A 15668-nucleotide genomic window follows, 5' to 3' on the forward strand; every position below is an offset into this window, starting at 1 on the left:
TCCACAGTCGTTTCGGTGAGGATCCAGATTTCCACTTTTCTTATTGGGGGAAGAGCTTCCTGACATCACCCTGATCAGCTTAGATCTGATTGTAACTTTATAACCCTGGTTAAAAGTAAACTTCAACAGAGATGTAGTAGAGTGTGAGAGCAGGTGACCTGCTGTGTGAGAAGTAAAAGATAAACACCTTAGCAGAATCTCAGAGGCTCAGATATAGGTAGTGCCGAGGCAAATTAGCTGGATGTTAAGGCCACATCATTTCTACTTGCTTTTACCAGGCGTTCACATTCGAGCTGATAGGAGTCCGAGTGTGGGAAGTCAGAGATTTTGAGATTCTGACCTGGTTCGGGTGGACAGATCGTTTCCTAATTGGACAATTCAAACAATAGTGAGGTCACGATTGAATGAACTCAGTCTCCAGAGGCTTTTCTATGACCAGAAAATATAAGAAGGGATTCCATGGTCAAAACTCTCTGAAACTATTCTCAAATTTGAAGTTGGTAAGAAGTCCTGAGATGTACTTGTTAAGATAATGCATCATTTAATTCAACATCACACAATAACAATTCTCATCAGTACTGTTACATCATCCAGGAGGCAGTGATACAGAGGTGAAGTTTAATAAAACATTTCCAAGTGGAAGTCATTATACAAATCCAGGTGAGTACAGGTAACAAGTCCGTTGATCGACCCCTCAGTTTCCTCAGGATGTTTCACAGGATCATTGCACCTTTTCACAATCTCATGGTTTACAGTCTCAGGTGATTCCGTTTGAAAATTCAGTCCACAGTAAGTACACAATGTTTAATTTCCATGGTAACACCAGTACCTGCTCCCATGTTGGTGCCACAAACACATAAAGTTCAGGATCCTTAAACATTACAAATGCTCACGATCACCGAGACAGAACAGTGGGATTCCCGACTGGCACTTTCCCCATTTCTCCTCTCGCAGTGCTGACCCGTCCTGGGTGCACCAGTTTCAGGAACCTCCACAATAGGATACTCCCTCTGGGTGACCCCAGACACTGGGCATTGGTATCTATTGGACGGTGGGATCTATCCAAGCTGAACAGAGCCTGTCTCCATCCTGAACACACACAGGTTTACTTCCCAGCAGGGTCACTGGGTACTGATGCTGAGTGTGAACCCTGGATAATGTAATTCCCAAACCCAGGGATATTGAGTGTAATTACCAGTGTCCCACTGCAGCCCAGACTGAGCCCCACCCTGGACCCTTCCTGTCTGTACATTTCCCCAGTGCCCCATTGGGGAACATTCAGTCCCGGATATCCTGCAGAAGCAGCGCTGTGGGGCCGAGCGGCTGAGTCACGTGACCCTGTTGCTGGGCCTCTGATGTCACAATGGGAGATGACACTCGCTCAGCTCGAGCTAGAAACAGTGAAACAGCCAATAGGATTTAAACCTGGAGCGTGGCCAATTAAAGGGAAGGACAGAAAATTGGCCAAAAATGTTCATATAGAGAGACCAGTGATGTTTACAAATTCAAATGACACATCCACATCCACATCCAGTCTGGGTCTTTTACCCTGCAGTGACTTCAGCTGATTCTTTCCATTTGAACTGAACTGATTCGGCCTCAACCTGAAACGGATTAAAGATTAAACAAGAAATAAAAAGATTGAACAATAGTGTAAATAACAGGGAGACTGGGATTAATATTTCAATAATAATTACAGAGATATTACTGATAAGAGTGACTGAATTCCATTTATATTTTATTTATTACATTAACCAATAAGAGAAACACTCACCAGATCCTCTCAAGACTCCTACAAGTCACTATGAGGTGGCTGAGAGCAGGGACAGATCGGTCTGTGAAGGAGTTATATGTCAAGTTCAGGAACTTCAGTGACTGGTTTGTCCTGAGAGCAGAGGCGAGATCCTCGGTACAAGAATCTGTGAGACCGACATCCGATAGACTGGGGATCAGAGAGAGAAATAACAGGAATCAGTGTAAATCTCCAGGGTTCATGAATAACTGTATTACTGATACTGACAATAATGTTCACTGTCCTATTATAAACATAACCTCACACAGTCTGGTACTTAATGTTCTGCTCTGTAAAGGCAGCTGGGGAAGTAAAACACTGGAGCTAATCTTTACTCAGTCTTACATCTATTTAGAGTTAAACATTACAAGCACACACCTCCTCACTCAACCACACACAGTTTCAATAAGTGTCTTTACATATGTGCTCAATTGAATCCCCTGTTAATACCCACCGTCCACACATTAAATACCATTAATATACAATTAACAGATTCTCTTTTTTCTCTTTAAATAAAACTTAGAGTTAATATGCAAAAACAAAATTTCAACAAAAAATCAAATCAAAAACCTCCATATTCTGTACAAAACATTACATTGCCAGAGGCGCCTTCTCGAGGACCACGAACAATTTCTTCATACAAGAATTTCCTTTTGCAAAACAATCAGACAATTGATGATTTGCATCTACCCATTTAATTTTAGAGATTTCCTTTCTCTCCGGTATTTCTTTCAAGCCAGCAAGGTTACCTTTTCTGACGCTTTGTTGTAGCATGTGCATTATCCAACAATGAACAATTATCTACATAACATTCAATGAGTATGTGATCTTCAGTAAACCCCTTGTATAGAATCTCACTTACAATATTTGACAAATAGAATCCCATATCCACTGTCTCCACAAGGGCCAGTGTGTCAATCAGCTGAAGTACTTTTAACAACCCTTTTTATTTTCTTAGCTTCCCAAGCTGAAGGACAGTATCTCCCATTTTCACCCATCAGTAATATTATGAAACCAGCTGCACTAGAATACCCATCAGGAAGATTAGCATGTGAACCATCGCTAAAAATGACTAGTTTCATGTTCTTTGGGTCACCTCGGGATGGGAACTTAAACACACATTTCTCCAGATTTAATCAATTTAATTATAGAATGTTTTAAGGGTAAATAAAACATTCTCGACTTTCGGATGTTTCATTGTAGCACTTCACTCCAACACATAAAAACTAGTCTCTGGTCTCGTCTGAGGGTCCAAACAGTTCAACTGACCAATCAAGCTTCACACTTGTTCTGTCTCTTCTTCAGATATAACATCATCTTTCTGTGATGTCCGAGTACGATTAACTGGGAGGGGAGTAACACCCACTAAATAGGATCGTTGATTCAAAATTATTTCAGACCTACTCTGCTTAATATCTAATATATTTAAAAGTTCCACAAGCCTGACTCCCGATTTTAAATTCTACTCTAATCATATTAATAACACCTTTCTCAAATTCCGCAGTATCATCACATCAGAAATCAACATGTATCATAAAGATGTCTGAAAGTTTCCCTTTCTGATACCAATAAAACTTTGCGGGATCTGTTTTGAGTTGAACACAACCTATTTTCAGCAAAACTGATCTCACTGTAAAATACCACACACTGGAAGCATCATTCAGGCCATACATGCATTTGTTTAGTTTCCATAGTTTCCCTTCTGCATCCGCTGTCTCTTTGGGAAGTTTCAGAAACACACCTCTCTGAAAGGTATCGCCCTGCAGAAATGCACCTTTCAGGTCAATTGATCTAAACTCCCATGAATATGTGACCAAAAGAGCTAAAACGATTTTCAAGATTACTTTTCCAGCTGTGGGAGAGCCCATTCCAACATCTGTATCACCCAGTCACTCTTCAAAACCCCTAGCAACCAGCCTGGCTTTGGCCTTATCAGTCCCATCTGAAAGGATCTTTTCAGTACAAATCCACCTATGTGACAAGGCTGCTTGCCCCTGATCTGGTATCACAGAGTTAACTCCAACTGTCTCCAACTATCTAATTCTCTTTGTTTTACTTCTCGTAATAGTTTATCCTCAAGTTTATTGGCAGTCACTAAAACTTCACAATCATGAGGACTTCTGCTTCTAGTTCTGTTCAGAGACTGTTCTGTGTCTTTAATTTCATTGTGTAATCTATTCAAGTTACAGCCTCTACTTGCACTTTTATATCTGTTGGGATGATTACTGTGAGATCTCCCTCTTACACTATTGAGGCTCTTTCTCCAGTACCTGATTTTTTTCTGATACAAGAGTCACCTCCAGATCCACTATCAGAACATGCACTGTGCTTTCATACCCTCCACTCTTTCATCCCATTCTACCAGTCCACAGACCTCACTTCTTGACCATCATCCTGTACATTAAACAGTATTTAAATTGGCCAGGAGCTTTTCCTGCACGTCCCACAATTGTCATATTTCTGCATTAACTTGACCCCTCTGGAATATGTGTCACCCAAGTTTCTCAGCAATTGGTCTTTGGATGTGATAGCTCTGTCCTGTGTGTCATGATCACTCACAGTATCACTAACCAGCCCTTGATCTACTGTTTTACTGGGCCTCAGGACTCTCATTAAAAAACACACGAACATTTGAGGTACAAGGTGTCTCGTTTACTTCTATCGGCTGCTCAGAATCCAAGATATAATTAATCCTGATTAATCGTGAGGAATGAACCTGAACAGTTTGATATGTTTGATAAGGACTGTTTTACCATCATGGCCTATTACGTTACTTGGGCCTTTCCATTCCCTATGACCCTCTCTTTTATAATAGACCAAATCTGCTGAATTAAATTCGATCTCAGATGGTCTTATATGATGCCTCAGAGCTCTCTGAATTTTCATCATGATCTCAGACTCGATGAAATCCCATCTCCCTGCATGTAAAATATTCCAGTGTGCTGAACAAAATTGAACTAATGGCAGTGCCTTCTACAGCAGGAGGACTATCACACAGATCAGAAGTCAATTTGAGATTTTTCCTCACAGACCAATTGACAGAGACTAAACCCTCCAACCGTTTGGAGTGAATTCTTTGTATGAACCATCAATGCTCGGCCGGTTGTCAACTTGCAGTCTGGTTGATCAGCTAAGATTTTATGCAGCATTTCATCAATCACCACATCATTCCTGTCACAGAGTCCATTACTGAAAAGACTTTCAGCTGCTGTATTCATGACCAGAATGTTCATGTTTTCAAACATGTCTCTGAAGTTATCAGTGGCAAATTCCCTCCACTATCAGTTAGAATCTTTGCTCTTGCCCCAAGTTTGATCCCTATCGATTTCTCCATGATTTTATCTTTAATCACCCTTTTGTCCTTACTCTGTTTTATAGTAGAAACACTGGCTTTAATTTTTACGCCGCCCCAGCGGGACGGATGGTGGCGTGGGAGCGGCATAAAATTGAGTGGCAGGCTCTGGGAGGCCAAACCGTCCCGATTCCGCCTCCGACCAAGTTTACAGAGGTCCAGCGGGGGGGTGAGAAGCGACCCGCCCGCCCGAGGCCAATCAAGACCCTTAATTGGCCACTTAAGGGCCCTCTCTCGCCTCCACGGGTATTTTACCCCCGGCAAGCAGGTGTGCCAGGGACTTGAAAGGTCGCCAAGCTATAGCTGCCAGCCTTTCCGCACCCCGGGGGCTGGGGAACTGCTGGCACAGGGTGCCCGATTGAGGGCTGCCCCCGCCTCCCAACCCAACCCCGGGATCCAAGACGCCACCCCCACCCACCCACCAAACGACCACCCTAGCCTCATCAGGGCACGACCGATTCCCCTGGTGGGGCAACCCAAACTTACCTCCAGTACTGGTTCCTTGGTATCCTCCTCAGCTGGCTGGGCTGCAGGCCCAGCAATGGCCACCGCTCCCGGTGGCGCTGATGAGACTAAGAACTGCCGGCTCGCTGATTGGCCAGCAGTTCAATGAGGCTGGCCCTCTTCCCTGAAGTGGGTGGATGTCCTGCCTTGGGCCAATTAAAGCCTGGGGATCCGTAAAATACGGGACGGATCCCCAGGCTGGGCGGAAGCGGGTTCGGCATCAACATTTACGTCGCAGTCTGGCTCCCATCCGCCCACTGTAAAATTCCGGCCACCAAGTCTGGTGGCCAGGTCTATAAAATGTAGAATGAAAATATTTCTGTCTTTGATCCACGCAACGACCTTGTTAAAGCCACGTGCCAATGGAAGGCTTACAATAGGACGTGGCAGCATCCTCCAATACTTTTTACATATTTCACACTTGACTAATCTCTTCCATTAGCCTTATACACTCTTCAACTGTACCTGTATCTTTTAGCAGGGTTTTTAACCTCTGAAAAGCAGGGTGAGCAAATTGTCTACAATACCTCAAGCCAAATTGCTTTTCTACTCTCTGATTCTTATCAACTTTGGGCACCACAGTGGCACAGTGTTTAGCACCACAGCCTCATAGCTCCAGCGACACGGGTTTGTTTCTGGGTACTGCCTGTGCGGAGTTTGCAAGTTCTCCCTGTGACCACGTGGGTTTTCGCCGGGTGCTCCGGTTTCCCACAGCCGAAGACTTGCTGGTTGATAGGTAAATTGGCTGTTATAAATTGCTCCTAGTATAGGTAGGTGGTAAGCGAAGGTGAGGATATGAGAGGGTAATGGGGTTAATGTAGGATTAGTATAAATGGGTGGTTGATGGTCTGCACAGACTCGGTGGGCTGAAAGACCTGTTTCAGTGCTGTATCTCTAAAATAAATAACTGATTCCATTAATATTTGTGTAACACTCTGATAAGAAACAACAGGTTTTTTTGAGGGGACACAATAATGTCCTGATTTGGTAAATTGCAGATCCACTGACTTTCCAAAAGTAACTGCCTTATCACACTCCATGTCAAGTTTCATTTGTGTCTCTTTGATAGAAGATTTACTCAACCACATAGATATCTCACAAGAGACATCAGTACTGATAACATGGCTTACTCCAGCTATTTTATATGGAATTATGACTCTCTTTAGTGGCCTCAATGCTCGTCATCTCTGAAACTGAAACAAGTAGTACTTTTATACTCTAACGTTGCATCAATCCTCACTATTTTGTGAATCTAGATGACATTTTAACCAATCTGTTCAGCAAACTGTTGAAGTGCAAGCACTACTAGCACAACACAGTTAAACAGGTCTGTGAATGACATATTCAATATGGGACTAAAACTCCTTGTGACTTGTACAATTTGTTCGGACTCATCCACGTCTTCATCTTCTGCCTCAGAATCTTCATTCCCATGAGTCATCTCAAGGACTCTGCATCTATGCTTTGTGCAGTTTGTGGCATAATGGTAGTTGGAGCCACACCTGATGCACCTATTAACTGTTCCTTGGCCATTGCTGGGATTCAGCCGCCTATTATTGCTGATCCAATTTTGTCTTTGCTATAATAGCCAGATCTGCTAAAGGTGCTTTTATCCTCATTTTGACTGTCCATAACCATTCCATTGTACTTACACCTGCATCCACTATCCGGTCCATTTCAAAATCTGACAATTATTGTGTCTTCTATTCTTTGTGTTACTGCCGCATGTCCCATTTGCTCCACCAAAGCCCCAGGAATCTTTTCAAGAGAGCAAACATCTGATCCAACAGGGAGTCTCTCTCTCCGAGAACTGAAAACCAGTTAAAACCAGGAGCATGTCCCTATGCTACACCTTGGCACAATCCAACAATTTAAGTGCGAGCACTGAACCAGGGATCTCTCAAGTGAATTTTGCCAATCTTTTATACAATCTGTTAAAGTACATGATATATTCTTCCTTTGAATAAACATCTGTTTTCTAAAACGTATCAAACTCAGACCATGCCTCAAAGGCATTTAATAGATCACCTTACTTGTACATTTCATCCAGGAACTCTAATAGAAGATCCAAACCATCATCAGTTTTTAACTGATGGGGAGGCAGCTCACAAAGCATTTTACTTCTTATTTTACTTCTGGTCCGAAGCAATGCCAAGGCCATACCTTGTTTCCTTTCTCATCGGGACACAACCCATGTCCACATAGCCACTTCACTCTTCCACTGGACATTTTTTATACTTATTTGTTTTGTGGGATGTGGGCGTCGCTGTAAAGACCAGCATTTGTTGCCCATCCCTAATTGCCCTTGGGAAGGTGGTGGTGAGCTGCCTTCTTGAACCTCTGCAGTCTCTCTGGTGTAGGTACATCCACAGTGCTGTTAGAGAGGGAATTCCAGGATGTCGATCTAGCAACAGTGAAGGAAAGGTGATATATTCCCAAGTCATGATGGTGTGTGGCTTGGAGGGGAACTTGCAGATGGTGGTGTTCCCACGCGTCTGCTTCCCTTGTCCTTCTAGGTGGAAGAGATCTTGGGTTTGGAAGGTGCTTTTGAAGGAGGCATGGTGAGTTGCTGCAGTGTATCTTGTATCTGGTATACTCTGCTACCACTATCCGGCCCTGGAGGAGGGAGTGAATGTTTAAAGTGGTGAAGGTGGTGTCGATCAAGTGGGCTGTTTTAGCCTGGATGGTGTTGAGCTTCCTGATTGTGGTTGGAGCTGCACGCATCCAGGCAACTAGAGAGTATTCCATCACATTTTTGACATCTGCCTTGTAGATGGTGGACTGGCTTTGGGGAGTCAAGAGGTGGACTAATTGCTGCAAGTCAAATTTCGATCATAAATAGTTGAGGCCCCAGCACTGATAGCTGCGTCACTCCACTAATTAGTCGGCCAACTCCAGAATGCCCTGTTTCTCCTGAATGTTCCCTGTTATCCAATCCTCTATCCATAATACCCTCAACATCATGAGTTCTTACCTTGTGTAGTAACCTTTTATGTGGCACCTTATCGAATGCCTTTTGAAAATCCGAATACATTACATCTACGGGTTCCCATTTACTCACCCTCAAAAGAATGCTGATACATTTGGAAAACATTATTTCACTTTTATAAAACCATGTTGACTCTGCCTGATTACATTACGATTTTCTAAATCGTGGAGGCACTGGCCATAATATTTCAGTCTTCCTTAGACTCTAAGATGGTGCCAGAGGACTGGAGTATTGCAAACGTGACATCCTTGTTCAAAAAATCCCAACAACTACAAGCCAGTCTGTTTAACTTCAGTGGTGGGAAAAATCCTAGAAAAGATAATTCCAGACAAAATCGACAGTAACATGGACAAATGCTAATTAATTAAGGAAAGCCAGCATGGATTTCTTAAGGGAATATCATGTTTAACTAACTATCTGGAGTTTTTTGAGGAGGTAACAGAGATGGTTGTTGAGGGCAATGCTGTTGATGTGGTGTACATGGACTTTCAAAAGGCATTTGATACAGTGTCACACAACAGACTTGTGAGCAAACTTGTAGCTCATGGAATAAAAGGGATGGTCGCAACATGGATAAAAAAATTGGCTGAGTGACAGGAAACAAAGATGTTTTGCGGGCTGGAGGTACCTGCACTTGCAGACATAGTATTTATACAGCTGCTGGGTAACTCCCAGGATGTTGATAGTGGGGGATTCAGCGATGTTAATGCCATTGAATGTCAAGGGGAGATGGTTAGATTCTCTCTTGTTGAAGATGGGCATTGCCTGGCACTTGTTTGGCATGGATGTTACTTATCAGCCCAAGCCTGGATGTTGTCCAGGTCTTGCCTCATGGGGACAGCTGGACTACTTCAGTATCTGAGAAGTTGAGAATGGTAGATGGAGTATAATGTAGGGAAGTGTAAAGTTATTCATTTTGGTAGTAAAAATAGAAAAGCAGAGTGTTTTTTAAATGGTGTGAAACTTGTAAGCGTTGATGTTGAAAGAGACTTGGGTGTGCTTGAATGCAGAAAGTTAACACGTAAGGGACAGCAAGCAATTAGGAAAGCAAATGGCATGTTGAAATTTATTGTAAGGGGACTGGAGTACAGGAATAAAGAAGGCTTGCTACAATTGTACAGGGTTTTGGTGAGACCACATCTACAGTACTGTGTACAGTTTTGGTCTCTACATTTTAAGAAAGGATATACTTGCATTGGAGGTGGTACAGCGAAGGTTCACTGGATTGGTCCCTGGGATGAGGGGGTTGTCCTACGATGAGAGGTTAAGTAAATTATCCCATACTCTCTGGTGGTTAGAAAAATGAGAGGCAATCTCATTGAAACATACACGATTCTGAAGGGACTCAGTGGAGTAAACACAGAGATTGTTTCCACTGCTTGAGGAATTGATAACACGAGGCACAGTCTCAGGATTAGCTGCTGATCATTGAGGACTGAGATGAGGAAAAATTGCTTCACTCAAAGGGTTGAGAGTCTTTGGAATTCTCTACCCCAGAGGGTTGTGAATGCTCCATCGTTGAAAACATTTAAGGCTGGGATAGACAGATTTTTGGTCTCTCAGGGAATCGAGAGAAAAGGCGAGTGTGAGGGAAAGTGAAGTTGAAGCCTAAGATTAGCCATGATCGTACTGAATGGTGGAGCAGGCTCGATGGGCCATATGGTCTACTCCTGCTCCAATTTCTTGTGTTCTTGTGGCATTGTACATTGTACAATCATTACCAAACATCCTCACTTCTGACTTTATGATGGAAGGAAGGTCATTCATGAAGGTGGTTGAGCCGAGGACACTACTCTGAGGAACTCCTGCAGTGATGTCCTCGAACTGAGATTATTGACCTCCAACAACCACAACTAAAGCCTGGCTTGGGTATAAAAATAAAAACCCACCCAGGTCCAATCCATCCACAGCCAACCTGAACTTGATCTGAGCCCTTTAACTTTCTATTTCGCACCTGACGAGCATCTCCTTCATCTGTTCCACCAGCAGGCTATTCCTACAGCTGGAGCTGTGGGGAATCATTGGTAAATCTGATCCCGTGACCTCCCGCAAGCAATGTCCAGCCTGCCCTGATCCGAACCCGAATGCTAGACTCGGAACTTTGGCACGACCCGACCCCGATACATGTAGTCATGTCTAGTCGGGATTGGGCAGGGTCACCAGGCTTTAACCACCACCATCTTTCTTTGTGCGAGGTGTGACACCAATGTTATGAAGGTGCTTCCATTTTTAAAATATTTTTTGAGGACACGTGTTCAAAAAACTGTGGAAAAATCTGAGGAGATGCTGGACTTTTTAAAAAAAGGGTCACTGGAAGGACACTTGACACTTTGTTTAAAAGTCACATGTCTTAAGCTAAGTAAACAGCAGAGGCCTTGCTGACTATTGGAGTTGTTTACAGCGAAGTCACATGTATAGATTTATGGTGGTCAGGAGTTGGTTTCATTTTGAACTGTTTGAATGGGCAGTTGGGATGTCAGCCTGCTAAGAGAGAGAGGTCACCAGTTCATCCTGTTCCACCTCTTTGAGAACGCTGAGAATCCAGTGTGAGAACTGGAGAAACTGATGCAGCATTTCTCCTGAGAAGTTTCTGCAATACTTTCTCTTCACATCTCCTGAACAAACTGCTTCTGAAAAGATCCCAGTGACAACTGCATGTGTCTAGTGACGGCCGTCTACATGGATCCAGACCAACTGCAATGTTCCATATCGTCTCCTTTTTCTCCAAGAATTAACGAGTACTTGGCCAAAGTATTTTTTGTTTGTTTTTTTTGTAAAGTTGATCTCTGCAGAGAAAGCATCTTTATTTTTCCTTTAACTAGTGTGTGTGTGCATGTGTGTGTATGTTGGGTTATTTTGAAGGGAATATATTGATACTTTCATATTTCAACCTGTGTGTTAATAAGTTTTGCATCTTTATAAAATGAGTCTTGTTTTGCTATAAATTAATAATTTTGTTGATTATTAAAGAAACTTGGTTGTCAGATTTTTATTCAGAAACTGAAATAGATGAAGTATATAATTAGCTGTATCGGTTACTGGGTAAAACATTTAAATATATGTTGTGACCTGTGGAGAAGTGGAACGAGAGAAAGACAGTGCACTCCTCCATCCTCGCTCATAACACCAACCAGTGGAGAGTTTTCCCCCTGATTCCCACTAACTTCAATTTGACTCGGGCCCCTTGATGTCACACTCGGTCAAATGCTGCCTCGATATCAAGGGCAATCACTTTCACCTCACCTGGTCATATGGTTCAGATTCCGAGAAGATCGGAGGGTAATCAAAGCCCAACAATTTACACCTGCTTTCTGCCATTTCTGATCATTGCTGCTTGGATTGTAATTTTTTGTGTCTCTCTTTTTTGGAATGTCTCCTGACAATGCAGAGCATGTGCAGAGCAATCGTTGATGTCATCGCTGCATCACTGACCCATTTGCCAGCTTGCCAGGACGGGTCCATGCAGGCGTGCATCAACCTTACCACGTAATGACGTCAGACGTAATAACATCAGAATGTTGCCTCACCCCTCAAAGGCCATGATCACAATCACTATCCCTCCAGCAGTACCCCGCGCCCTCACCCGATCAGCACCTCAGTCACATCTTTTCTTCTCCGCTCTCACCTGCTGTTCTCTTCTGCACTCGCCTGCTCGCCGCTCCTGACTCTTTGCTGCTCCACTCCGCCTCGCCGCTAGCACCTCGCTGGCTCACCACCCACCACCCACCACCCCCGGCACCCCCATCGCTTTGCTGGGTGACGAGGTGGGAAGCCACCAGCGGGAGGGAACAGCGAGCAGACGGGTGCAGCAGAGAATGGTGAAGTCGAGTGGTGAGCAGTCGGGAGCGGAAGGAAAATGGGTGTGGGAAGGAGAGGGTAAGAGAAGCGGCGATTGCAGGAGGGAGTGGTGTATTGTTGGGGGAAGGGGTGGGTGGAGGCGGTGATTGCGGCTATTGAGGGGTGAGAGGGTTTGGGTTTAACTGGTATTTTTATGTTCAATTGAGCAGTGCCATTTTTATTACTGGTAGCTGCCTGAAACGTCACAGACGGTGACGTTTCTGTCCATGAGGCTGCATTTGTACATATGCACATACTGCACCACCTAGTGCTTGCATTGTCAGCAAATGCAGCCTTTTTTTCATAGCCTTGGACCTTCACCTTGAAGCAACCATTCTCTGTTACCATATTCTACTCTGGAAAGCCAGTTGGTGAAGAATATTACTGGAGCTAATCTTTACTCAGTCTTACATTAATTTACAGAGTTAAGCATTACAAGCATACACCTCCTCACTCAACCACACCACAGTATCAATAAGTGCCCCTTTTTTGTGCTCAAGTGAAACCCCAGTTAATGTCCACTACCTGCACACAATTAAACACAATTAATATACAATTAACACTGACCTCAGTTTCTGTATTTTACAGTCCGGGTTCCTCAAAGCTGCAGACAGTAGTTTCACTCCTGAATCTCCCAGTTTATTATCACTCAGGTTCAGATCTGTCAGTGACTGTTTTTTACTGAGAGCAGAGGTGAGATCTTTGATGCAAGAAGCTGTGAGTTTGTTCCTATAAAGCCTGGGATCAGAGAGAGAAAGAACAGGAATCACAGTAAATGACCAGTGTTTATTAAGAACACCATAACTGATACTAATAATAATGTTTATTCCTTTCCTTTTGGCCTCCTGGTCTCGAGAGACAATGGGTAAGCGACTGGAGGTGGTTAGTGGTTTGTGAAGCAGTGCCTGGAGTGGCTACAAAGGCCAATTCTAGAGTGACAGACTCTTCCCCAGGCACCGCAGATAAAATTGGTTGTCGGGGCTGTTACACAATTGGCTCTTCCCTTACACTGCTGCCTCTATTCCTGCCAACTGCAGAGTCTGTTCGACTCGTCTCTCTTCAGCGCTGCCTTTATAGCTGTCCACCAGCTCTGGCGATCACTGGCAACTGGCTCCCATGACTTGCAGTCAATGTCACAGGACTTCAGACAGCGTTTTCAGACGAGCTCGTTGTACAATGTGTCTTTGGGGATCCTGCCATCTCCCATGTGGCTCACATAGCCAAGCCATCTCAAATGCCGCTGGCTCAGTAGTGTGTATAAGCTGGGGATGTTGGCCATCTCGAGGACTTCTGTGTTGGAGATACAGTCCTGTCACCTGGTGCCAAGGGTTCTCCGGAGGCAGCAAAGATGGAACGAATTGAGACGTCGCTCTTGGCTGACATACGTTGTCCAGGCCTCACTGCCATAGAGCAAGGTACTGAGTACACAGGCTTGATACACTTGGACTTTTGTGTTCCATGTCAGGGCGCCATTTTCCCACACTCTCTTGGCCAGTCTGGACAAAGCAGCGGACGACTTTCCCATGCGCTTGTTGACATCTGCATCAAGACAAAGTTGAGCCTAGATAGGTGAACTCTTGAACCACTTCCAGAACGTGATCACCCATATTGATGGATGGAGCATTTCTGACGTCCTGTTCCATGATGTTCGTTATCTTGAGGCTGATGGTTAGGCCAAGTTTGTTGCAGGCAGCCGCAATCCTGTCGATGAGTCTCTGCAGACACTATTCAGTGTGAGATGTTAAAGCAGCATCGTCAGCAAAGAGGAGTTCCCTGATGAGGACTTTCCGTACTTTGGTCTTCACTCTAAGATGGGCAAGGTTGAACAACCTGCCACCTGATCTTGTGTGGAGGAAAATTCCTTCTTCTGAAGACTTGAATGCATGTGAGAGCAGCAGGGAGAAGAGGATTCCCAGACAGTGTAGGTGTGAGAATACAGCCCTGTTTCATGCCACTCATATAGGAAAGGGGTCTGATGAGGCGCCGCTATGCTGAATTGTACCTTTCATATTGTCATGGAATGAGATTATACTTAATAGGTTAATATTTTTAATAACACTATTTTTGTTAGTAATAATAATGTGCAGTGTTAGACATCCAGTTATTATAGACACAATCTCTCACAGTCTGGTACTTACTCCAGTGTCTGTATTTTACAGTCTGGGTTAATACCCACCATCTGCGTACAATTAAACATAATTAATATACAAATAGCACTTACCCCAGTCTCTGTATTTTACAATCCGTGTTCCTCAGAGCCTCAGACAGTAGTTTCACTCCAGAATCTCCCAGTCTATTATCACTCAGGTCCAGATCCATCAGTGACCGGTTTGTACAGATAGCGGAGGCGAGATCCTCGATACAAGAAGCTGTGAGATTGTTTACTTGCAGCCTGGGATCAAAGATGGAGAAGTAACAGAAATCAGAGTAAATCCCCAGTGTTTATTAATAACACCATTACTGATATTAATAACATAGTGTCAGATACCCAGTTATTATAAACACAATCTCACACAGTCTGGTACTTACTCCAGTTTCTGTATTTTACAGTCCGGGTTCCTCAAAGCCGCAGACAGAAGTTTCACTCCTGAATCTCCCAGATTATTGGAACCCAGTCTAAACACAAACAGACAGAGAGTGAGAAACAAACTGAATCAAACCCTGGACCTGATACAATTCACTTTCTGTTGAATGTTACAGGAAACACTGAAAAAGACTTGAGGAAATTAACAACCAGATTTTCCCATCACTGGCAATGAATCTCACACTGTAGAACTCCTCATATATTCAGGAGCTGTCAATAAAAATCACAGAGGGAAGTAGCGGGACAGAAGGAAGGTGATTGGTTGGTGAGTATTACAGTGTGTTTTTGTCTCTCTAAGTGACAGCATTTGAATAAAGTATTGCTTGGGGAAATAAATCTATTACTTTATTAAATTAATTAGATAAATAAATTGATACATTTATTATTAACTGTTTTAAAAGACCTAATTACATTTATTCAGCTTATCAATAAACAAATTAATGATAAAAGACTAGAGATGACAGGGCAGGCTACGTGTTGGGACTGTAGGATGTGGGAGTTTGTGGATAGCGAGACTGTCCCGCATTCCCACACCAGCAGGAAATGTCTCTGTCTTCAGTCATTCCAGCTCAGAGTCAATGGGCTGGAATGTGAGTTAGGGACATTCCCA

General features: G+C 43.6%; 1 protein-coding gene across 6 annotated transcripts in view; it reads right to left on the reverse strand.

The window, feature by feature from the left end:
- Positions 1-560: 560 nt before the first annotated feature.
- LOC137345299 (NACHT, LRR and PYD domains-containing protein 3-like) overlaps positions 561-15668 on the reverse strand; it is an 84967-nt gene continuing 69859 nt past the window's right edge. For all 6 annotated transcript variants that reach the window (XM_068008795.1, XM_068008793.1, XM_068008794.1 and 3 more), the window contains 5 exons: positions 15004-15090; positions 14696-14866; positions 13042-13212; positions 1775-1942; positions 561-1604 (listed from right to left, as the gene is read on the reverse strand). In XM_068008795.1, the coding sequence (XP_067864896.1) occupies positions 1475-1604; positions 1775-1942; positions 13042-13212; positions 14696-14866; positions 15004-15090 (727 nt within the window). In that variant the 3' untranslated portion in view covers positions 561-1474. The remainder of the gene's footprint in view (positions 1605-1774; positions 1943-13041; positions 13213-14695; positions 14867-15003; positions 15091-15668) is intronic.

This window comes from Heterodontus francisci, chromosome 28 (genome assembly GCF_036365525.1).
Source record: "Heterodontus francisci isolate sHetFra1 chromosome 28, sHetFra1.hap1, whole genome shotgun sequence".
NCBI lineage: Eukaryota > Metazoa > Chordata > Chondrichthyes > Heterodontiformes > Heterodontidae > Heterodontus > Heterodontus francisci.